At 48.6% G+C, this 25,098-nt stretch overlaps 1 protein-coding gene across 28 annotated transcripts in view; it reads left to right on the forward strand.

The window, feature by feature from the left end:
• Positions 1-25,098, forward strand: part of NIN (ninein) — a 134,733-nt gene that overhangs the window by 85,949 nt on the left and 23,686 nt on the right. For 17 of the 28 annotated variants that reach the window (XR_014546965.1, XR_014546966.1, XR_014546967.1 and 14 more), the window contains 14 exons: positions 1,073-1,183; positions 1,286-1,375; positions 2,646-2,778; positions 4,020-4,141; positions 5,567-6,078; positions 7,626-9,644; positions 11,575-11,700; positions 12,857-12,926; positions 14,105-14,308; positions 15,612-15,713; positions 17,268-17,390; positions 18,815-18,928; positions 19,734-19,874; positions 24,421-24,603. Coding sequence is in view for 22 of the 28 variants with exons in the window: in XM_083608849.1 (XP_083464975.1) it covers positions 1,073-1,183; positions 1,286-1,375; positions 2,646-2,778; positions 4,020-4,141; positions 5,567-6,078; positions 7,626-9,644; positions 11,575-11,700; positions 12,857-12,926; positions 14,105-14,308; positions 15,612-15,713; positions 17,268-17,390; positions 18,815-18,928; positions 19,734-19,874; positions 24,421-24,603 (4,050 nt within the window). In the remaining 6 variants the exon portion in view is untranslated. The remainder of the gene's footprint in view (positions 1-1,072; positions 1,184-1,285; positions 1,376-2,645; positions 2,779-4,019; positions 4,142-5,566; positions 6,079-7,625; positions 9,645-11,574; positions 11,701-12,856; positions 12,927-14,104; positions 14,309-15,611; positions 15,714-17,267; positions 17,391-18,814; positions 18,929-19,733; positions 19,875-24,420; positions 24,604-25,098) is intronic. The other 11 variants (XR_014546970.1, XM_083608870.1, XM_083608851.1 and 8 more) reach the window with 3 other exon arrangements.

Below are 25,098 nucleotides of genomic sequence, written 5' to 3' on the forward strand. Positions count from 1 at the left end.
ACGCAGGATGAGACCCTCCCTGCCCGCGGACTGTCTCACCAGAGTGGTGCATGCTCTGGTTATCTCCCGCTTGGACTACTGCAATGCGCTCTAAGTGGGGCTACCTTTGAAGGTGACCCAGAAACTACAACTAATCCAGAATGCGGCAGCTAGACTGGTGACTGGGAGCGGCTGCCGAGACCACATAACACCGGTCCTGAGAGATCTGCATTGGCTCCCAGTACGTTTCCGAGCACAATTCAAAGTGTCGGTGCTGGCCTTTAAAGCCCTAAACGGCCTCGGCCCAGTATACCTGAAGGAGCATCTCCACCCCCCATCATTCTGCCCAGACACTCAGGTCCAGCGCCGATGGCTTTCTGGCGGTTCCCTCACTGCGAGAAGTGAGGTTACAGGGAACCAGGCAGAGGGCCTTCTCGGTAGTGGCACCCACCCTGTGGAACACCCTCCCTTCCAATGTGAAGGAAATAAGCAGCTATCCTATCTTTAAAAGACATCTGAAGGCAGCCCTGTTTAGGGAAGTTTGTACTATTTAATGCTGTATTGTTTTTAACACTCGATTGGGAGCCGCCCAGAGTGGCTGGGGAAACTCAGCCAGATGGGCGGGGTATAAATAATAAATAATAAATCATCATCATCATCATCATCCCACCTTTTTTCTCAACAAGGAGCTCACACAGTTCTCTCACCCTCCTCATTTTAATCCCCACAACAGCCTCGCAAGGTTAGGTTGAGAGGCAGCTGCTGGCCCCCAAGCTCACCCAGTGAGGTTTCCTTGATTGACTGACCTGATTGATTGATTGATTGATTGATTGACTGGTAAACTGCTTACTACCAAAATAGCTTTCTAGGTAGTTTACAGGAATAAAAACCAGTTTCGCAAAAAAAAAAAAGAACTATAAATGCCAATAATTAAAACCCGCAACAAAATAATCCCATTTTAAACGGGCACAGTCATTGAATCAGGCGCTTTGGGTTGGTTGCCTTCACCACATGTCTAGAAAACCTGCCCTGTTCTGTTTACCATTGTGCAATATGGCTTCCGACCTCTTTATTTCCTTTGGCTTTTCCTTAGGAGAACAGCCGCTTGGAGAACGAACTCCAGGAAACTGGAGAGAAGCTATTGAAATGCGAGGGCACCATCAGCAAACTGCAGAAGAACTGGGAGAATGTCCTAGCGGAGAAGGTAGGCTGGGCCTTCCCGACCCAACAGGGCGCTGGCCCGAAAAGGTTTGGGGACCACTGTTATGGCGGAAGAGGGTGGTGACGAAGTGTTCTTTGGCTCTAGTACGGAGATCTCGATCCTGGCAGCGCAGAGTTCTTCCTCCAGGAGGAGCGACTGATGCAGATGAAGAATACGTACGAACGGCAGTGCAGGGTAAGTGAAGGAGGTCTGGCTCAGGGGGTCCATTGTCAACATGCAGAGGGCCGAGAGGCCAGCTGGCAAGCCCAGCTCGGACAACTCTTTCCAGTATGTTTCCAAGCACAATTCAAAGTGACCTTGAAAGCCTTGAAAGCCCTAAACAGCCTCAATCCAGTATACCTGAAGGAGCGTCTCCACCCTCATTGTTCAGCCCGGACACTGAGGTCCAGCTCTGAGGGCCTTCTGGCGGCTCCCTCATTGTGAGAAGTGAGGTTACAGGGAACAAGGCAGAGGGCCTTCTCGGTAGTGGCGCCCGCCCTGTGGAACGCCCTCCCTTCAGATGCGAAGGAAATAAGCAGCTATCTTCTTTTAAAAAGACATCTGAAGGCAGCCCTGTTTAGGGAAGTTTTTAATATTTAATTGCTGTATTGTTTTTAACAGTCGTTTGGAAGCCAACCGGAGTGGCTGGGGAGACTCAGCCAGATGAGCGGGGTATAAATAAATTATTATTATTATTATTATTAGCCCGTGCTCCAACGTAAATCAGCAACCCGGACTTTAAAAGCCAGGGCATGCAATTAGCAGAGTGTGGTTCGCACACAGAAGTAGGCGTGAGGCGTAAGTCATGCTACAGTTAAAGGTAAAGGGACCCCTGACCATTAGGTCCAGTCGTGACCGACTCTAGGGTTGCGACGCTCATCTCGCTTAATTGGCCGAGGGAGCCGGCGTACAGCTTCCAGGTCATGTGGCCAGCATGACTAAACCGCTTCTGGCGGACCAGAACAGCTCACGGAAACGCCATTTACCTTCCTGCCGGAGCGGTACCTATTTATCTACTTGCTGTTTGACGTGCTTTCGAACTGCTAGGTTGGCAGGAGCTGGGACTGAGCAACAGGAGCTCACCCCGTTGCAGGGATTCGAACCGCCGACCTTCTGATCGGGAAGTCCTAGGCTCTGTGGTTTAACCCACAGCGCCACCTGCGTCCCAGTTACAGATTTATTAAACATAAATCAGAACAAAGAAACATGTCGTCTCTCTCTCATGTCGTCTCGGAGAGAACAGCGAAAGCAAACGCTATACACAAACGGAAGTTCCCAGCAAGCTGTGCTGGAATGTAAACAGACAGGTGACGCACAACAGTCTCATGTCTGTTCCTTAAGGCGGAACGGAATTAAGTCTGGCTCAGAGAGGGTACATAAGTACTAAGAGATGGCCATTGAAGTCCTGTGTTTGTGTGCCCTGAGTTTGGCTGTAGCGCCGCAACGTCTGTTTTGCTGTGCCCAGGAACTCCAAGACCAAATCGATGAACTTCAGTCTCAGCTGGAAGAGTACCAGGGTCAAGGCAGAGTCGCCCGGACTCCTCTGAAAGCCTCTCTCTACGAGGAGCTGGACGATGGCGGGGCAGAGGGCTCTCAAGGTAAAACGATGATCAGCTGTGGGGAGAGGAGGAGGGGGCTTGGTTTAACTGCCATTGGGGGCCTCGGAGCCGTCATTCCATAGACGTTCGCAGATGTTCCATAGACATTCTGAATATTGAATGGTGTGTAAATGCCAGAGATAATCGAGAGCCAGCAAAATAGAAGCCTTGCTAGGAGGGAGAGTAACAAAGGTTGGCTCAGGTTGAGAGGATGGATTGCCCAATCAGAAGCAAGAGAAGAGCTCTCCCATGGGAGCCACGATGTGGCGAAGGGTCGTAGATCAGTTTCAGAGCATTGTTTTTGAATGCAGGTCCAAGATTCAATTCCACGCATCTCCAGATGGGGCTGGGAATAGATTCTGCAAAAATGGAAGGCTGCTGGAAGTGAACTAGCGGCCTCACTTGTGGGGTGCCTCAGGGTTCTGTCCTCTCCCCCATGCTTTTCAACATCTACATGCAGCTGCTGGGTGAGATCATCAGGGGGTTTGGGCTGGGTGTTCATCAGTATGTGGATGATACCCAGCTCTACCTCTCTTTTAAATCAGAACCAGTGAAGGTCCTGTGTGAGTGTCTGGAGGCGGTTGGAGGATGGATGGCGGCTAATGGAGTGAGGTTGAATCCTGACAAGAAAGAAGTACTGTTTTGGGGGGACAGGAGGCGGGCAGGTGTGGAGGACTCCCTGGTCCTGAGTGGGGTAACTGTGGCCCTAAAGGACCAGGTGCGCAGCCTGGGAGTCATTTTGGACTCACAGCTGTCCATGGAGGTGCAGGTCAATTCTGTGTCCAGGGCAGCTGTCTACCAGCTCCATATGGTACGCAGGCTGAGACCCTATCTGCCCGCGGACTGTCTCTCCAGAGTGGTGCATGCTCTGGTTATCTCCCGCTTGGACCACTGCAATGCGCTCTACGTGGGGCTGCCTTTGAAGGTGACCCGGAAACTACAACTAATCCAGAATGCGGCAGCTAGACTGGTGACTGGGAGCGGCCGCCGAGACCATATAACACCGGTCTTGAAAGACCTACATTGGCTCCCAGGGAAGCTTTTAATGTTTGATGTATTACAGTATTTTAATATTTTTTTGGAAGCCACCCAGAGTGGCTGGGGAAGCCCAGCCAGATGGGTGGGGTATAAATAATAAATTATTATTATTATTATTATTATTATTATTATTATTATTATTAGCAAACGTTGCGTAGAAAATCAAGAAGGCCTGCATTTCTCTTGCTGATTTTGCATTTTAGCACCCGGTTCTGAAGACTGCAACCCACTAAATATGAGCATAGAAGCCGAAATGGCTATCGAGCAATTGAAAGATCAGCATCAACAGGACCTCTGCAGCTTGCAGGAGGAGCTTCAGAACAGGGTAAGCTGACCTCTTCCCCCGCCCCCCCATTTGAAGAGCAGGGTCTCCATCAAAGGCCTTCACCGTGTTTGCTCGGGACACTTCTGAGGGGGGTTGGTCCGGGTTCATTGTGGTGGTGGGACCCTCGGCTCCCAGCCCTGGAGTGCTGTTTATAGCTGTTATGTACTGAAGTTCTCACCCTGGGCCAGCAGGGGGATACTGTAGATAGTTATGCAAATGAAGGATCGAAAGTGACGTTCAGTGATTGGATAGTTTTAGAAAGTTGCTACAGTAACGTTGTACCGGAGCTCTATATAAGCAGGCTGGCTGAACCCTTCAGTTCAGTTCTGTTATGGCCTCTGAATAAACAAGAGCTGTTTGAAGAATCGCTGTGTCTTCTGATATGTTCACCCACAACTTAACACTAGCCATCCCACTTCCACTTTCATTCTGCTGCCTGTCACGATTTGTGCAAAGCCTCTTTTTAATTGTCCGTTAACATGGGAACACGCGAGCCAGAACTGTAAACGGTATTCCCGACTTCCCTCCAAATGAGATCTTTGTTGAGCAGCCAACCTGGTTTTCTTGCCCAAAGCTGGCCTGGAAATTAGATTTATCTCCTGATTTTATTGAGCAAATCCTTCTGATTTGCTTGCAGGTTAGTTAAGCGAGCAGGCATGTTATTATATCCCTTTGGCTCAATTGAGCCTAACGACTCCCCTCCCTCCCGCCTACCGGTTTACAAAATTAAATTTTGCATCTTTGCATTTCACTTCCTTTCCTATACTTGTTACATCATAACCTAACGTATTAAATTTCTCATCCTGAATAGGTAGCAATTTCATCTTACAGGTCTTCAGATCACCCTGCTAATGATGTTAATTGCTTACAGTTGTCTTTCAAATATAATATAAATTTATTCCAGTCTTTTTGGAACACTTGATCTTGCTGGTTCCAAATTCTTCCCGTCAGTTTCGCCAGTTCTGCAAAGTCCATCATCTTCATCTGCCACTCTTCTTTCGTTGGTACTTCATATTGTTTCCATTTTTGGACTAAGAAAATTCTTGCTGCAGTCGTTGCATATAAGAACAATTTTTTATCTTGCCTCGCTAACTCTTTACCCACTATACCCTGTAAAAAGGCTTCTGGTTTTTTTTTATAAAAGTGTTTTTAAACATCTTTTACTCATTATATATCATTTCCCAGGAAGCTTTTACCTCTTTAAAAAAATTCTTTTATTCATTATATTTCATTTCCCAGAAAGCTTTTACCTCTTTAAAAAAATTTCTTTTACTCATTATATATCATTTCCCAGAAAGCTTTTACCTCTTGGCATGTCCACCACATATGATGAAAAGTACCCTCCTTTTCTTTCGATTTCCAACATTCATTTTTTTATTACGCTTTTTTCTCTCTCTTCCTCCCTCTCTCCCTCCCTGCCTCCAGCTGTGCCATTATCAGAAGCAGCTGGAGGAGAGCAAGACTCTCTGCGGCAAGGAGCAAGAGATCCTCCAGCAACATCACGCCCAGGAAAGGCAAGCCTTGGAAGAGCAGGTTGACCGGCTGCAAGCCCAGGTGTCTGAGCTCCAGGAGGAGCTGGAGAGGCTCCGGCAAGAGAGGCAGGAGGCTGAGTCACAGCAGAAGGTGGAGACTGGCAGCCTGCAGGCATCCCTGGAGGAGAAGGCCAGCCTGGTGGACCAGCTGAAACTCCAGCACCAGGAGGAGCTGCAGGCGGCCTGTGAGGGTTTCGGCCGCGAGCGAGAAGAGCTGGTCCAGGCCAGGGTCCGGCTGGAAGAGAAAATGAGAGCCATGGCGCAGACCGTCCAAGAAGAGAAAGCAGAGATGGAGGGCGGTTTCCACGAGCAGCTGCGGAGGCTGGAGGAGAAGCTAGTCGTGGAGAAGGAGGCGCTGCAGCAAGAGCTGGCGCGGAAGTATCGGGAGGAGCTCGAGGAGGAAAGGTGAGGGGGCTGCGTTAGGGTCCTCGTATCTATGGGACTGCGTCTCCTGGTCTGCCCCGCAGAGGACCTTAAGGTCCATGAGTAAGCATAGTTTAGAGGTCCCGGGCCCTAAGGAAGTCAGATTATCCTCCACCAGGGCCAGGGCCTTCTCAGTGATGGCTCCGACCTAGTGGAATGCTCTGTCTCATGAGATCAGGGCCCTTCAGGATTTAACCTCCTTCCGTCGGGCCTGTGTAAGACAGAGCTATTCCGCCTGACTTTTAATTTTAATTCAGCCTGATCTTTTATTTCCCTTTCCTTCCCTCCCCTTTTATGAAGATCACCCGCTCTGAGACCCCACAGCTAATTCTCCCCTGGCCTCCTCGCTGGCCCAAATAGGACTAATTCATCCAGCTAGCCCAGGGGATTATCTAATGCTTATTTCCCCTAAATTGATTTCTGAATTTTGAATTTTATTGTTATTCATGTTTTTATACTGTATTTTATGCTGCTTTTATAATTAAGTGTTTTAAATTTGTTGTTAGCCCGGTTTTTGAACCGGGAAGGGCGAGGTATAAATAAATTATTATTATTATTATTATTATTATTATTATTATTATTATTATTAGGTGTTCTGCAGCAGCTGCTTGCCCCTAAGGCTGGCCCAGGGGGGGCAAGCTAACATAGGAACATAAGAAGATCCTGCTGTATCAGGCCAGTGCCCCATCTGGTCCAACATCCCGTGACCAACCAGAACCCAGCAAGCAGGACCCAAGAACAGGAAAAGCTCTCCCATCCTGTGGCTTTGAGCAACTGGGATTCAGAAGCATGGCAGAGCACAGCCATCCTGGCTAGTAGCCATCGATAGCCCTCTCCTCCATGAACTTGTCCAGTTTTTTTCTAAAGCCATCTAGGTTGTTGGCCATCCTGTGGCCTCCTGTGGCAGTGAGTTCCATAGTTTAACTCTGCACTGTTTAAAGAAGTTGAACTATGGAACTCACGGCTGAAGGCCACCAACCTCTTAGATGGCTTTAGAAGAGGACTAGAGAAATTCATTGATGACAAGGCCATCAGTGGCCACCAGTCATATTGGCTCTGCTCTCTGCCTCCACAGCTGGAGCCAGCGATGATTCTGAATTCCAGTTGTTGAAACCACAGGAGGGGAGAGTGTTCAAATGCACCTTGTGGGTTTCCCACAAGCTTCTAGTTGGCCACTGTGAGAACCGGATGCTGGACTAGATGGGTTGCTCGCATGACCCAGCAGACTTTTCTTGCAATCTTAAGTTGAATTGCCTCCAATATATTGGACTAAGCTGTAAACAAGTCCCCATCTTGTTACGTTCTTGGTCTTCAGTTGTTGTGGGGTGGATTTAAGAGGAGGCGGGAGGAACAATATTCGAAAGGAGAGAGGATTAAAAATGAAGATCCGAGACAAATAAACTGAATTTGGACCTCCATCTTGGCCTGTGGTCTTCAAAGGCTGAGGCCTCGGGCAGTCAGTGTTCTGCCGCCGCCTGTCCCTCGCTTGGCAGAGGCTTCAGTAATGTGTTGTGTTGACCACCATCCAGGGCAAAAATGGAAAATGAATTTGACGGAAGAGTTTCTCGGATGGAGGAGCAGTTTGCCGCAGACCGACAGGCGCTGGTGAGCAAGTACGGGGAGGCCCTGAAAGGCCTTGAGGAGCGCTACCAACAGGAGTTGCGTGAGGCCTCTGAGGAGAAATCCCAGTGGGAGTTTGAGAAGGAAGAAATGGCCCAGGAAGACGCCGAGACCCAGGAGAGGTGGAAGGAAATCCTGGCGAAGGAGAAAGAGGCTTTGTCGGCCCTCACGGAAGAGAAACAGCTTCTGGAGAAGCATTTTGAGGAGTGTGTGAGCTCTCTGGTCCTGGAGAAGGAGCAGTTGCAGAAGCAGCTGGAGGATGTGACAAAGAGGGAGCGCGAGCTCCACCGGGGACTCCTGCAAAGCCAAGAGGTCCACCAGCAGGAGTTCCAGAAGAGAGGAGACGAAGGAGAAATGTCCAGAGCTGAGGAAGATCAGGAGTTGCTCCTCCAAAAACTCAGGAGGCAGGAGGCTGAATTCAAGGAGGAGAAAGGCAAGCTGACTTTGAGGCTCGCCACCGTGGAACGCCTGAAACAGGAGGCGCTCAGCAGAGCGGCTGAAGAGAAGGAGGAGTTGAGGGCCAAAGTCTTGACTCTTGAAGGCAACATTGAAGAGCTCCAGCAGGAGCTGCAACGTCTGTCCAAACTGCAAAGAAATTTAGCTTTTTTGAACAGAGAAGCAGACACGCAGGGGGGCGATTTCCCAGGGCCAGTGAAGCCCCAGGAGCCAAGAGAACTGACGGACTTTCTTTCGGAACAGAGAACGGACCAAGAACCTGCAGCAGAAGGTAACTCAGCAACTGTCTCCGCAGAGAAGAAGCTGCTGAGAAGCCCAGCTCGCTCTCCTAGTTTTATCACACTGGTTCCAGAATCGCTGGGGGACTCGCGGTTGCTGAACGTAAGGGACCAAGACGACGCTCAAGTAAAAACGGATGATGGCGTCAGAGAGTCAGGCAGCCTGGCGATGGAAATTGAAGAGACGATACTGGAAGGACCCATGGAGACGACTCTTGTCTTGGAGAAGGCCTACGAGGAGATCTGGGTGGAGAACGATACTCTAAAGCGCCAGCAGCACCAGCTTCGAGAGCGAATCAGCCTCCTGGAGGCCGAATGTGACCAGGCCACTCTGGACCGGCAAGACATGGCATCCCAGGTGGAGAAGGAGCTGGAGGAGATCCTCAAGACCATCCCCCAGCCGAACGCCTTGCCCTGTGGAAGCGAGGAGTGCGGGGAAGGTCTCCGCCGGGGACAAGCCAGTGTCGCAAAAGCGCACCCAGATTGTATCGGAGGGAACAAAAGGCCCTTGGCTGGAGCCCCAGAGGCTGAACTCCAAGCTGTGGAGATAGCAGACCACAGAGGAGCAATTAGGACTGAGAAGGCAGAGCTGGGAAACCAGGCATCAGGGGTTTGGGGTGCAGCTGGCGAGAGAGACGTGAGCTCCAGGGCGCAGAACAAAGGTTTTCCCGCGCCGGAAGAACTTGAGCTGCAGAACCAGGCCTTGAAAGCCGAGGTGGGCAAGTTGCTTGAGCAGAACGTCAGGCTGGAAGACCACCTGCCCCAGCTGCTGCGTCTGCAGAGCAGGCTGGAGGAGAGCGACCGAGAGAGTCTCGCACTGACGCAGGAGAAGGTGCGGCTGCAGGAGAGGGTGGTGGAGCTGGAAGAGGCCCATGGCCAGATGTCCGCGGAGAACGCCGAGCTACTGAATGCCAACCTGGTCCTGCAGAACCGGCTGGGCAAGATGGAAGCCTTTGCGGCCACCCTGAAGACCCCGAAATCAGGGCGGCGCCACGGCTGGGGCGAGAACGGAGCCCGGGACGCGGAGACGGAGGCGAAGGGGCTCCTTGAGCTGAACAGGAAGCTCAAGGAAAAGGTGGCGGCCCTGCTGAAGCAGAAGGGCAGCCACGCTCAGGAGAGGGAGGACTTGAACGCGGCGCTCTGGGGCTTGCGGAACACCTGCGGCGAGCAGCGGCAGGAGCTGGAGTTCATGAGGTAACCGGGGATCCCGGCCCCCCTCTGCTTTCTGAAACTAACCACCTCTCGTCTCCCTGATTGACCGCCTCCTTGCTGCTTCCACTGACTTCTCTGGGCTACTTGTATTAACCAGTAGATTAACTTTGGCTTAGAAGACCTTGTGTGCCTCCTGGGATTCTAACAGAAACCAATCACTTCTAATGCAGCTTTGAAAAGTGTGTGCATGTGTGTTTTAATGCATATCTCAAGTGGTACAGCCCGGAGTGTGGTTTGCTTCTTTCGCCCATCAAGGCTGCTCAAATTTTCCTGATGTCGATATCTGAGTCCCAATTAGTCTGATGCTTCTATATTGTGTCTCTCTTAACACCGTACCTCTTCCCTGTCCTCCTCTTTTGGCTCATTATCTCTTTTTAACGTGCCTTAATTGCAGTTGGTGGAAGAATGGCATTTGTCTTATTTTTATCCAACGAGAGCTCACGCGTCTAAATGCCAGTTACACTTAACGGATGAGTGAATGTTTGGCTCAAGGCTAGATCAGTGGGGTTTGGGTTTTTTCCCCCTAGGAAAAGCCTTAGCTTGTTGAGGTTTCCTCAAAAGGAAAAGAAAAGTCCACAATGGCATGCAGGCCTCGTTGGAAAGATGTCCTGACCACCATTGCTGATCTTCTCCTGCAATCAGCAAAGACTCTTTTTTAAAAATCATTTTTATTGATTTTCCAATAAAAACAGCCCATCATCATATCCGCATCGTAATCCAATCCAATTAAAAACAATAAACTAAAATTTAAAAAGCGAAAATTGTAATCCAAATTGTAACTATTAATTTTTCCGGGCTCCCCATAGTCTGGACCTCTGAAGCATATCTCCAAATCTTCGTTCCTGCCTCTTCTCGTTGTTTTCATATTTTCCACCTTCTGATCTTCACTTTAAATTTCTCCATCCCTGGCTATGCGATTCTCAGTCATGTCAAAAATTATATATCCTTTCATCCATCGAATACAGCTTTATTTGTAAATATATATTTTTTCAACTCTCTATTTTCCAGCGTAGCTTTTCCTGACTTCATTCCAATCTTCCAATCTGGGCTGTTGTCCAAGTTTATCCTTTGAAGTTTAGTGATGCAGCAACTCCCAAGTTGTTAAATCACTCCAATCCAGGCTGTAGGAGCAAAGACTCTTAGTCCAGATAAGACGGGGGAGACTTGTCAGTTCAAGGTCCACATGCCCTTGTGGGCAACCCTCCCAGCGGGTGGGAACAGAGGCAAAAGGGGGGGGGGGCGCATGGCTGTGAGTCTTAGCCTTGCACCAGAGCTGTAATCCAGCCATGGAACAGTCATAGAATCGTACAATTGTAGCATTGGAAGGGAACTTGAGGAACATCTAGTCCTGTGTTTCCCAAACTTGGGTCTCCAGCATGTTTGGGACTACAATTCCCAGCATGTCTTGCTAGCTATGGATGCTGGGAGTTGTAGTCCCAGAAAGGCTGGAGACCCAACTTTGGGGGACTCTGATCTAGTCCAACGCCCTGCATGGCAGGAATATGCAGCTGTCCCATACGGGGATCAAACCTGCAACCTTTGAATTATCGGCACCACGCTCTATCCAACTGAGCTAGTCAGAGGTTTCTTCGCATTCACACACACCACATTATCTCAGTCTGATGACACATTCCAGCCAGGCAAGAGCAATTGAGGAGGGTACAGCTCAGGGGTGACAAGGAACACTACCTGGGGACAGTCCCTGGGTCTGGATAGGACGATAGAGAGACACTTACTTTTCTGTGGAAGGTACTCAGTTTCCTTGCTTAAGGCGAGTCAATCTGTCAAGAATTTGCCCAATGCAGTTAGGAAAATGCTGGGATGATGCTATAAGCAATGCACACTCCAGCACACAAATCCAGGCCGGAACAATTCACAGGAACTTCAGCGCCTCTCTATTTTTGCACACCAGGGGTGAGATGGATCGCCTCCGAGAGGAAAATGCTCTTTTGCGGAACAAAATCGCCTTTATGAACGAAGAAGGCAGCATTTGCGACCTGCGCTTGAGAGAGCTCAACGGGTCTCGAGAAGAACTCTGGTAAGTCTCTCCAAACTGGAAGCGAGGAACCAGCAGCAAGGGAGGCCACGTGCGGCCCCCAGCTTAATTTTGTGGGGGGTGGCGGGGTGAATGGGAGGTGGCAGATGGCGAGAAGAGGGTGGCCCCGTGGTTTTGGCTCTGGCCCTGCCTCCCGTTTGTTCTGGCCCCGCCCACATCCAGCCCCAAAGGAGGGCAGCCCTGAGGGGAGAAAAATGACCACGAAGTGGAAGAATGGACTCTGAACCCAAACAGGTGAAGCTTGCTATTTGTCTTTGGTCTTGTTTAGATGGGTTCTGCATCTTGTCCAATAAATGCCAAAGTGTTGATGGCCTCAGCCAGGGGTCAGCAAACTTACCGCGCCTCGGGCCAGTGTCTCCAGCGCCAATCGCCCGGAGGGCAGGGGAGTGCGTGCCCATACGCGTGCACACACACTATTTCCGGCACACTTCCGGGTCGGAGGAGTTAAGTTGTGGGTGAACATATCAGACGACACAGCGATTCTTCAAACAGCTCTTGTTTATTCACAGGCCAGAACAGAACTGAACTGAAGGGTTCAGCCAGCCTGCTTATATAGAGCTCCACTAGAATGCAACAGTAACCATTTTCTGTAACTATCCAATCACTGAACCTCACTTTCAATCCCCTATTTGCATATGTGGACCTGAGTGAAAACTATCTACAGTATCCCCCTGCTGGCCCAGGGTGAGAACTTCAGTACATAACACGAGGAGCACCAGAAATAGCATGTGCGCATGTGCACAGGCCTCCTCGGACCCGGATGTGCACTTGAAATAATGCTTGCGCATGCCCAAATAACACTTGCGCATGGCCACAAGCTATTTCCGGTGCTTCTCCGACCTGGAAGGAGGGGGCAGCCGCGCAGCGCCAGTAAGAGCGGGCGGCAGAGGTCGCCACGGGCTGGATAAACAAGTCCCTCGGGTCTTATCCAGCCCGCGGGCCTTAGTTTGGGGACCCCTGGCCTAAGCAATCAGGATTCAGTTTAGCTGCTATGAGATGCTCCTGCTGTTTTCACTGTTATTCATGCTCCTGCCCAAGGTGCCTTTGCGCTCATGCTCCCTTCACACGCATGCATGCTTATTTAAGGCAAATGACAATGTTGCTGCATATTAAGGAGTAACATTTCTGTTCACCTCAGGCAGCAAATGGAGTCTGTGCAGAAAGAGAAAGTTGCGGTGCAAAAAATGGCCGAGAACCTGAAAAAGCAGGTAAGCCCTTAGCTGAGTCTTCATTTTGTATCCTTGTGAGGAGACACTATAAATCAGTGGTGCTCAAAGAGGCTGGTTCCACCCCCCGGGGGGACACGCCAAAAGGCACAGGTGCAGCAAGGGAGCACTGGAGGTCTCAATGACTATCCGACTATTGCAGGGTCAAGTTCATCAAGTTTGTTGAAACAGATTGAGCTTGAATCCTGACAAGACAGAAGTACTGTTTTTGGGGGACAGGAGGTGGGCGGGTGTGGACTCCCTGGTCCTGAATGAGGTACCTGTGCCCCTGAAGGACCAGGTGCGCAGCCTGGGAGTCATTTTGGACTCACTGCTGTCCATGGAGGCGCAGGTCAATTCTGTATCCAGGGCAGCTGTCTATCTGCTCCACCTGGTGCACAGGCTGAGACCCTCCCTGCCCGCAGACTGTCTCGGCAGAGTGGTGCACGCTCTGGTTATCTCCTGCTTGGACTACTGCAATGCGCTCTATGTGGGGCTACCTTTGAAGGTGACCCAGAAACTACAACTAATCCAGAATGCGGCAGCTAGACTGGTGACTGGGAGCAGCTGCTGAGACCACATAACACCGGTCCTGAAAGACCTACATTGGCTCCCAGTACGTTTCCAAGCACAATTCAAAGTGTTGGTGCTGACCTTTAAAGCCCTAAACGGCCTCGGCCCTGTATACCTGAAGGAGCGTCTCCACCCCCATCATTCTGCCCGGATGCTGAGGTCCAGTGCCGAGGGCCTTATGGTGGTTCCCTCGCTGCAAGAAGCCAAGTTACAGGGAACCAAGCAGAGGGCCTTCTCAGTAGTGGCGCCCGCCCTGTGGAACACCCTCCCAGCAGATGTCAAAGAGATAAACAACTACCAGACTTTTAGAAGACATCTGAAGGCAGCCCTGTTTAGGGAAGCTTTTAATGTTTAATAGGTTATTGTATTTTGGTGTTCTGCTGGAAGCCACCCAGAGTGGCTGAGGAAACCCATCCAGATGGGTGGGGTATAAATAAATTATTATTATTATTATTATTATTATTATTATTATTATTATTATTAGTTTGGATTTAATTGAGTATCTTCCATAGTGGGTCATGCAAACATCTGTTGTGTGTAATGTTTTTTTTATGGAGTAGGGTTTCCTTGCCATTGATTTCTTTCCTGGGCTCTTGTTTTCTGATCAGGCCTCCGAACTGAAAGCCCGGAATCAGCAGCTGGAGTTTGAGAATGCAGAGCTTGACCGAAAAACGTCTCCCCAGCAGGTGGATGCGCAAGATCTTAACCAACGGCTGCGCAAGGTCCTTCAGCAGAAAGAGGCAGAGAAGGGTGTGCCGGAGGAGAGGGAAGGCTCCTGGCTCCGGGAGGAACTGGAAAACTGGAAAATCCAGGTATTTTGGCGATTTATAATGAGGTCCTGCCAGAGGAAACAGAAAAGCAACCTTGTAGAGCTATTGATTGTGAAGTACTCATTTGTAAATTTTATTATTACGTTCCCTCTTGGTAACCCTGCGGGTAATTCAGCAGGGATTTGATCTTCTAGACCTTTTCTGTGTTCTCTATGGGATGTCGATTGCTGTTTGAGGAATCTCCTTTTTAGGAGCGATCCAGGGGAGCAGCAACTTTTAACAGTGGCTCAGTAGGAGCAGTGAAGGCAGTGAATCCATCATCTCTTTCCCTCTGTGTTTTGCTTCATGGTATTTGGAACCCTTAAGCCGGTGACTTCTGTTTCAGTGAATCTGAAGAAGTTTGCATGCACATGAAAGCTCATACTAATAACTAACTTAGTTGGTCTCTAAGGTGCTACTGGAAGGAATTTTTTTACAGTGGACGCTCAGGTTGTAGCGTTTGCAACCCGCAAACCCGCTCAGCGTTTGCAACCCGCAGCGGCGCGTCTGCACGCACACAGGTTGCAATTTGGCGCTTCTGCGCATGTGCAAGGTGCATTTTAGCACTTCTGCACATGCACGACCACTGAAACCCGGAAGTAACCCGTTTCGGTACTTCTGGGTTTTGGAGGTCCGTAACCCAAAAAAGGGACGCGGGTGGCGCTGTGGGTAAAACCACAGTGCCTAGGACTTGCCGATCGAAAGGTCGGTGGTTCGAATCCCCGCGGCGGGGTGAGCTCCCGTCGTTCGGTCCCAGCTCCTGCCCACCTAGCAGTTCGAAAGCACCCCCGGGTGCAAGTAGATAAATAGGGACCGCTTACTGGCGGGAAGGTAAACAGTGTTTCCGTGTCCTGCGCTGGCTCGCCAGAGGCAGCTTTGTCACGCTGGCCACGTGACCCGGAAGTGTCTGTGGACAGCGCTGGCCCCCGGCCTCTTAAGTGAGATGGGCGCACAACCCTAGAGTCGGACACGACTGGCCCGTACGGGCAGGGGTACCTTTACCTTTTTTTAACCCAAAAAAAGGCAACCTGAAGCGGGTCTGTAACCTGAGATATGACCGTATTTTGTTTCTTTACACTGTTTCTGTAAATACAACATAAATGGTTCCCAGTCTTTTTTAAAGTCTCTATTGTCCTTATCTCCAGGTTTTTCAATTAGCTTTCCCATTTCATCGTAGTCCATCAGTTTTTCTTGCCATTCTTCTTTAGTTGAACATTTTATACGTGTGTCTTTGTGCGCAATGTATATGTGAACGAGCCTTGGGCAGGCTAGGCCATCCTAACTTTTCCTGCTGCTTTGCTCCCAGTCCTCGACGCTGGAGATGGAGCTGTCTCAGCTCAGGGCTCAGGCCCTTGCTCTGGAGCAGGAGAACTACTTCCTCAAGGAGGAGCTGGAAAAGGGAAAGCAGGTAAGCCTTCTCAAGGGTGCGGGAGGGGCAATGGCAGGTGAGGGCATAAACAATAGCTATACACAAACGGAAGTTCCCAGCAAGCTGTGCTGGAGCGTAAAGAGGTATGTGACACACAACAGTCATGCCTGTACTTAAGATGGAACGGAATATCCTAACAGTGTCATGAGAAGCCGCACAAATAGTTTGTTACCCAGGTAGGAATATTGAATAAAAGCCAAGACCCAGAAATATACAGGTGAAACTCGGAAAATTAGAATATCGTGGAAAAGTTCATTTATTTCAGTAATTCAACTTAAAAGGTGAAACTAATATATGAGATAGACTCATGACATGCAAAGTGAGATATGTCAATCCTTTGTTATAATTGTGATGATTATGGCGAAAACCCCAAATTAACAATCTCAGAAAATTAGAATATTAAATGAAATCAGCAAAACAAGGACTGCAAATAGAGCAATATATTCTAATTTTCTGAGTTTCACCTGTAAAACAAAGTGCCCAACAGGAACCCTAGTTTGTTTTCTGTGGGACAATGACCACAGAGCGAGTCCGAGTGTAGCTAATTTGCACTTCCTGAAACAGGCGGACCGAAACGCCTGAGGAACGGCTAAGGGAGCTGGGCATGTTTAGCCTGGAGAAGAGGAGGTTAAGGGGTGATATGATAGCCATGTTCAAATATATAAAAGGATGTCACATAGAGGAGGGAGAAAGGTTGTTTTCTGCTGCTCCAGAGAAGCGGACACAGAGCAATGGTTCCAAACTACAAGAAAGAAGATTCCACCTAAACATTAGGAAGAACTTCCTGACAGTAAGAGCTGTTCGACAGTGGAATTTGCTGCCAAGGAGTGTGGTGGAGTCTCCTTCTTTGGAGGTCTTTAAGCAGAGGCTTGACAACCATATGTCAGGAGTGCTCTGATGGTGTTTCCTGCTTGGCAGGGAGTTGGACTCGATGGCCCTTGTGGTCTCTTCCAACTCTATGATTCTATGATTCTATGAAACACACCCATCTTTCAAAATTTGCACTTTTCCGAACTTTGCAGTGCTGCCGAGTAATGTGTACAAAGATGGATATTCCAGGGTGAAGTGGACATAAGATTACATCTATGAGCGACCACAAAATGCAAAAAATGTGTTTTATTAGGGGAAATTGCCTTGCCAAAATGTGTGTATTGCTCCAACTTGCGTTAAAAAAGTATGTATTGGAAATTCACACTAAAATGTTGTTGAATTTTCATGAAATTTCTTTTTAATGCAATCTGACTCTGAATTGTAGAGGACTAAATTTTAAGCTTCGAAAAATGAGAGACACCAAAACTGACATATTTGCCTGGCTCTAGGGGCAATACTATAAATCTAAGTGATGCAAATCCACCAAGGGATGCCCATGGGTGTACGAACCACCCCTGTGCATTAGGAATATTTACAAGTATTTTCTAAAATGTATAGATTCCCTTGCTGACCATCCTCATGGTCTGCCATGGCAGCCCAGCCTGGGGAGGGCACAGAGAAGAACCAGGTGCCCCCAGGTTGAAACATGTCTGCTTTCCACAGATTCCCAGATGCCCGGACCTCTCTGACCTCCAGAATGAGTTTTCCGGCGTCCTTGTGAAAAACGAGAAGCTTTTGAAAGAGAAGGAAGCCCTCAGCGAGGAGCTGAACAGATGTGCGCAGAAGGTGAGAGTTTACAACAATGCTACATCAAGAGGCAGTGTTGCGTAGTGGTTAGAGTGCTGGGTTAGGGCCTGGGAGACCAGGGTTCAAATCCCCACAAAGCTCTGAGGGTAGGACCTCGGATCAGCTGCTCACTCTCAGCCTAACCTAACTGACAGGGTCATTGCAGCGGAAACTCTGGATAGCTGCTGCCAGTCCGTGTAGAGATGACTGGCTGGGCCAGTGGCCCGGCTCAGCGCAAGGCAGCTCTTTATGGTTCCCATGTGCTCTCTTTATATTCTCATCATCTCATCATCAAACCTTTTATTGGCATCACTGTGGGTTAAACCACAGAGCCTAGGACTTGCCGATCAGAAGGTTGGCGGTTCGAATCCCCGTGACGGGGTGAGCTCCCATTGCTCGGTCCCTGCTCCTGCCAACCTAGCAGTTCGAAAGCACGTCAAAGTGCAAGTAGATAAATAGGTACCGCTCTGGCGGGAAGGTAAACGGCGTTTCCGTGTGCTGCTCTGGTTTGCCAGAAGCGGCTTAGTCATGCTGGCCACATGACCCGGAAGCTGTACGCCGGCTCCCTCGGCCAGTAAAGCGGGATGAGCGCCGCAGTCCCAGAGTCAGCCATGACTGGACCTAATGGTCAGGGGTCCCTTTACCTTTACAAACATCCATAGTAAATCAGTACACAATTACCACCTCCCCAGCGTCACAGAACATTTGTCAAATGAAAAGAGGCGAAAAAGTCTAGCATCTCTAGGTCTCCAGGGAGATCAGATGTCTGTAATGTGTTTCTGTGACAAAAAACCAAATAAAGATATTTAGCCACTAATTTGGTGAGCTCCTGATCATTCCCCAGTAATAGAAAATGTGTGACCTCCAACTCTGGTTTCCATTTGGGGATGCAGAGTTGATCTAGAAACTGCTGGCAGAGATCAGCATATACTGTATTTTTCGCTCTGTAAGACGCACCAGACCATAAGACGCACCTAGTTTTTGGAGGAGGAAAACAAGAAAAAAAAATATTCTGAATCTCAGAAGCCAGAACAGCAAGAGGGTTCACTGTGCAGTGAAAGCAGTGATCCCTCTTGCTGTTCTGGCTTCTGGGATACCCCTACTTTTCAGGAGAGAAAAAGTGAGTCTTATAGAGCAAAAAATACGGTAGTTTACATTTAAGAACGATGTGAGTAAGAGTTTCCAGCTGGAAACTCTTCACATGGGCAAATTCTATCTCCTTCCACCATTCCCGAGAACCTACCCCAAAGGAGGTTTGATGGGTTTGAATGAAACCTGGCCAGCGAAAATGCCCTTCTTTCTTGAGGGATAAGCAGAAATTCAAGATAATTATAATTAGTTTCATGTGCCCAAGAAAGTTGAAAGTAAAGAGGGGAACCTGTTTTCTCTGCTGCTGCTGTTAGTTCCTGGCGTTTATATTACAGGTAGCCAAAGTGGCCTTTCTGGAGGATCTCGTTGCTTCCCTGAAGCAGGAGAAGTCATCTCTGGAGCACCAGAATCAGATTCTGAAAACTCAGAAGGCAGCGTCGCAAGACAAGGTGTGTGTTTTGCGGTGTTGGCTTCTTGCTTCTGAAGTCTCTGCACAGTGTTCCTATCGGCCTACACATCAACAAGAACACTTCAAAACCCTGAAATGGCTGAGCTAGAATTTACCGGCAAATTTGATTCTGTCCGGTTGGGACTTCATAGGAGTTGTGGGTTTCAGGGGGCCGCCCACCTGCCCTGCATTTCTCCCTTGCTGGTTTGGAGATAATAATAATAATAATAATAATAATAATAATAATAATAATAATAATAATAATAAATTTACTTATATCCCGCCCTCCGCAGCCGAAGCCAGGCTAACATCAAATGTATAACACATTAACATAAAATCAGACAATCAATTAAAATACACCCTCAAATCAGATCAGGATCAGAATAAAATCCAATCAGATGGCAACCCGCAGATTAGGGTTGGGGACCTTGAATGCTCACCAGATCCAACTGTTTGTGCTGAACTTATATGGACCTGTGAGAAAAATTGGGAGGCCACTTTCATGCAAGTTCTTATGAAAGGGGAGAGGGAGTCAGACTGAACCCCGACCAAAGGCCAGGCAGAACAGCTCCGTCTTGCAGGCCCTGCGGAAAGATGTCAAGTCCCGCAGGGCCCTAGTCTCTTGTGACAGAGCGTTCCACCAGGTCGGAGCCACAGCCGAAAAAGCCCTGGCTCTAGTTGAGGCCAGGCTAACCTCTCTGTGGCCTGGGACCTTCAGGATGTTTTATTTGAAGACCGTAAGAGATCCAGTAAGTGCCCTTGTTGACATCAATGTGATCTTCCACTGCGGGACTTTTTCCCCCCAGATGCAGAATTTTGATGACGCTGTCCAGAATGCCCAGGTGTCCAGACTAAAGTCTGACCTCAGGGTGTCTCATCAGGAGAAGGAGGCTCTAAAGCAGGAAGTGATGTCCTTACACAAGCAGTTGCAGACCAGCAATGATAAGGTGAGCCTTGAATTGGCTTCAGCAAACTTCCTTCTTAAATTCTTCTTTTGCTTGCTTTATTGCTAGCCTCCATTTGCGGAGTTCATTGGGTTTTCGTTCTCTCTCGGTCCTCATTTGATCAAGGCTCCTGAGCCCAATAAATATAGCGATGGCCACCAAGTTGGGTGGCTTCAAAAGAGGATTAGACAAATTCACGGAGGAGACAGCTGCCTGGCTGTTGACTCAGGTCCTGTTTATGGGATTCCCAGAAGAGGCATCTGGTTGGCCATTGTGAGAATGCACAAGCAGAATAATAATAATAATAATTTATTTATACCATGCCCATCTGGCTGGGCTTCCCCAGCCACTCTGGGCGGCTTCCAACCAAATATTAAAATACAGTAATACATCAAACATTAAAAGCTTCCCTGAGCAGGGCTGCCTTCAGATGTCTTCTAAAAGTTTGGTAGTTGTTGTTCTCTCTGACATCTGGTGGGAGGGCGTTTCACAGGGCGGGCACCACCACCGAGAAGGCCCTCTGCCTGGTTCCCTGTAACTTGGCTTCTCGCAGCGAGGGAACCACCAGAAGGCGCTGGACCTCAGTGTCCGGGCAGAACGATGGGGTTGGAGGCGCATCTTCAGGTTTACTGGACCAAGGCCGTTCAGGGCTTTCAAGGTCAGCACCAACACTTTGAATTGTGCTCGGAAACGTACTGGGAGCCAATGTAGGTCTTTCAAGACCGGTGTTATGTGGTCTCGGTGGCCGCCCCCAGTCACCAGTCTAGCTGCCACATTCTGGATTAGTTGTAGTTTCTGGGTCACCTTCAAAGGTAGCCCCACATAGAGCACATGGCAGTAGTCCAAGCGGGAGATAACCAGAGCATGTACCACTCTGGCAAGACAGTGTGCAGGCAGGTAGGGTCTCATCCTGCGCACCAGATGGAGCTGCTAGACAGTCGCCCTGGACACAGAATTGACCTGCGCCTCCATGGACAGCTGTGAGTCCAAAATGACTCCCAGGCTGCGCACCTGGTCCTTCAGGGGCACAGTTACCCCATTCAGGACCAGGGAGTCCTCCGTACCCGCCCGCCCCCTGTCCGCCAAAAACAGTACTTCTGTCTTGTCAGGATTCATCCTCAATCTGTGAGTCGCCATCCATCCTCCAACCGCCTCCAGACACTCACACAGGACCTTCACTGCCTAGAGGATTTTCTGCCTCTAGCTGCAGAAAGAGATAATAGTCCTCGTGGCTAGTAGTCATTGATATTTATTGTTGTTATTATTATTATTATTATTATTATTATTATTATTATTATTAATTAATTGAATTTATATACCGCCCTATACCGAGGGGTCTCAGGGCAGTTCACAGATAAAACTTTGGGATTCAAACAATTGATGAAATTAATTGTTGTTCTACAATAATGCCCACTCTCAGAGAAGCATTCAAAAAACAATTTTACTGAATGTTTAGTCCTTATGTTTCAATCTTGGGTGGTGAAGGGAGGATTGTCGTTCGGTAGAAATGCATTTTGAAAGCCTCCATTCTGGGAAATTTGGTCTGGTCTAATCTAATCAGGAGCGCATTAGCAACATTCTGAATTCTATCCAAGGTTTTCTTCAGGGTCTTCAGCAATTTCTGCACTGCCTAATGAAACAATAAAATCGAGATGTCCCAGTTGAAACAATACAAGTTTCTAATCTTGGACCACAAATGGAGGAAATCGTGTTGTGTCCTTTTCTATAAAACAGACTATGCCAAATGCAGCCGCAACATGCATTTATCTTACCCAAGTGAATGTGACCTGGAACAGCAGCATAAGGGAAAAATTAAGAAGAGTAAAATTAAGAAGAGATATAGCCCTCTCCTCCATGAATTTGTCCAGTCCTCTTTTAAAGCCATCCGAGTTGGGGGCCATTGCTGCCTCCTGTGGCAGGGAGTTCCACAGTTTAACTGTGCAGTGCATGAAGAAGGCGGTGAAGGTCCTGCGTGAGTGTCTGGAGGCGGTTGGAGGATGGATGGCAGCTAATGGATTGAGGTTGAATCCTGACAAGACAGAAGTACTGTTCTTGGGGGACAGGGGGCGGGCGGGTGTGGAGGACTCCCTGGTCCTGAATGGGGTCACTGTGCCCCTGAAGGACCAGGTGCGCAGCCTGGGAGTCATTTTGGACTCACAGCTGTCCAGGGAGGCGCAGGTTAATTCTGTGTCCAGGGCGGCTGCCTACCAGCTCCATCTGGTACGCAGGATGAGACCCTCCCTGCCCGCGGACTGTCTGGCCAGAGTGGTGCATGCTCTAGACTTCCGGGTTGGCGCCATCGCCGAATGGCGGACTCCCTCCGAGCTCCGGAGGGAGTCTGCTCGGCAGGGGCTGGGTTCTACCGCACCGGCGATGCGGGGACCCTTAGAAACCACGGCCACGGAGGCCGTGGACATGGAGACTCGGCTTGCACCGTTAGCGCCCTCCCGACTCGTGAAGGAGCCTTTTTAAAGGCTACGGATCGGGTGCCGGGGAGAAGCGTGGTGCCTTGAGTTCTCTGCTTCCCCTGCTGAGCGAAGCCGCATGCCATTCGGCGGAGAGCGCTGACTTCTTCCATTGAAAATTCGGACTTTTCAACAACAACCCGTGAGTAAATTTGGAAATCGGGTTCAAAAGGAGGAAAAAAAAAATTTTTTTTTTCGAATTGGATACGAGCGGGGGGGATCCAAAAAGGAAGTCAGTCCCCTCCCTATTGTAAACTTTCCAAAACAAGGACGGGGAAACCAAGACCCAAAAAGGCTTGCATTGCTGATAAAAATCCAAAATTTCACGATGGGGAACTACAAGAACTGTGCTGGAGGAGGAACTGGAGAAGGGAAACGCAACCCCCCCCCCTGGGAACCGGGGTGACTGAAGAGAGAGCCTGGTGAAAGGAGTCGGAGATCTTGACAGCTGTCAAAATAGCTGTCAAAGTCGAAAAGCGGAGTGGATTTTATTATGAGAACTTGGCTGGTTAAATTTGATACAATTTGCTACAACTTGTTAAAATTTGGATACAAAATGGCGAATATGGATAACAAATTGACTTTTGGATTAGAGGAAACAAAGATACAACAATCCCCCTTGAGGAGTTTCGGGACATTACAAGGATTGGGAAAGTGGAAAAACACCAATGGAACTTTACAGGACTGGTTATCTTCTGGGAAAGCTGCAAAACGGAAATAACATCTCGTCTTCAGGGTGTTTTCTTTTTTGTTTTTTTAAAGGAGACAATAGATTTTTCTATTGAAGAAAGGAAGGGACTGAACGTAAGGTTTTGCCCCTGAATAACAACCATCCCTGCAGACTTACCAAACTTTCGAACTACAACGTTTTAGCAGCGGAACAAAGGGAAATCAGACTACAACCTGGAAAGAACAATGGAGGGAGTTCTATTACAGTTTTATTAAAGACTGAAGTTAAAGTTTTGAAAAATAATGATAATAATAATAATTTTGATTTTCAAAAAAATTTATTTTTAATTTTAAAAAAGAAAAAGCCAGCAAGGAGTTGGGGAAAAGTTGTGATTTATGGTCTTAAGAATTCCAGGCAGACACCAGGGGTTGATGGTCAGGGGGAAATTAAACCGGGGACAGGGGGGGGAGAACTAAAACTCCAAAGGCTTGCCAACTTGGTTATTTTTTGCTGAATTGGTCTATTATTCATTATATTTTTTTTTATTCTCTACCTTTTCTGTTTCTATTATCTGGGGTGCTTCTTTTATTAAAAAATGGAAATTGTGGAATGACATGGGGTGGGTCTTGGGGAAAGAACACTGGGTTTTTTTTTTTTTTTTCTTTTTTTTTACTGTAAAACAAATTAAGTTTCAATTTGAATGGGGAACTTGTTTGGCCAACAATATGAAAGGGGAATATGGTAGGGGTGGGGGAAGGGGGGAGTCCCGTAAAGTGATATTTTTTGTATTTTTGAAAAATTTTAATAAATATTATTTAAAAAAAAAAAAAAAGAGTGGTGCATGCTCTAGTTATCTCTCACTTGGACCTACATTGGCTCCCAGTACATTTCCAAACACAATTCAAAGTGTTGGTGCTGACCTTTAAAGCCCTAAACGGCCTCGGCCCACTATACCTGAAGGAGCATCTCCACCCCCATCGTTCTGCCCGGACACTGAGGTCCAGCTCCGAGGGCCTTCTGGCGGTTCCCTCATTGCGAGAAGCAAAGCAGGCAGAGGGCCTTCTCGGTGGTGGCACCCGCCCTGTGGAACACCCTCCCATCTGATGTCAAAGAGATAAACAACTACCTAACATTCAGAAGACATCTGAAGGCAGCCCTGTTCAGGGAACTTTTTAAGGTGTGACATCTTAGCGTATTTTTGGTCATTGTGGAAGCCGCCCAGTGTGGCTGGGGAAACCCAGTCAGATGGGCGGGGTACAAATAATTTATTATTATTATTATTGTTATTGTTGTTGTTTGTTGTCCCTGGCTACAAGAATGAGCCAGTGCAGAACCCGGGCCCTGCAGCCCTTCTCTCCCTAGCCGTGTGCCGCAGGCGCTCTGACCTTTTGCCATGTGTGCTCTTTGCTGTCAGAATCGGGCCCTTGAAGCAGCCGTGCATTCGGCGGGGCTGCAGAGCCAGCAGAAGCAGCTGTGCTGGGGGGACGAAGTGGGTCTCCTGGCCCAGCAGGACCAGCAGCAGTTGAGGCAGGAGAAGGAGCGGCTCCAGCAAGAGCTCCAGAGCGCCAGCTCAGATCTCGCTCGTTCCAGAGAGAAGGTAAATGGGGAATTCCTTCCAGGTGTGCGTGTCGTGCCCCTCCGTCCTCGTATCTAGCAGGTAAATATCTTGCTCGTGGAGGAATAGAGAACCTTTCTCAGATCTTGTGGGAAACTTTCTGGGGCCGCATGCCAGAGGTGCGCAGGGCCGGAGGCAGAACCTTGATTGGAACCACATGCTGGGGAAACCCGGTGCAAAAAGAGCCTTTAAGCTCTCCTGCCTTGCCTGCATTTAACTTGTGGAATTTCAACCAGCTGACCTTCGACCTTTGTACGGGTTGGAATTGTGTGTGTTAAATGTAAGATGCAATTGTTGTGGGTTGAGATTGTGTGTGTTAAATGTAAGATGCAATTGTTGTGTGTTGAAATTGTGTGTGTTAAACGTAAGATGCGGTTGTTGTGGGTTGAGATTGTGTGTGTTAAATGTAAGATGCGATTGCTGTGGGTTGAAATTGTGGGTTAAAATTGTGTGTGTTAAATGTAAGATGCAATTGTT

The sequence above is a fragment of the Podarcis filfolensis genome (genome assembly GCF_964270895.1).
Source record: "Podarcis filfolensis genome assembly, chromosome: 1".
Taxonomy (NCBI): Eukaryota; Metazoa; Chordata; class Lepidosauria; order Squamata; family Lacertidae; genus Podarcis; species Podarcis filfolensis.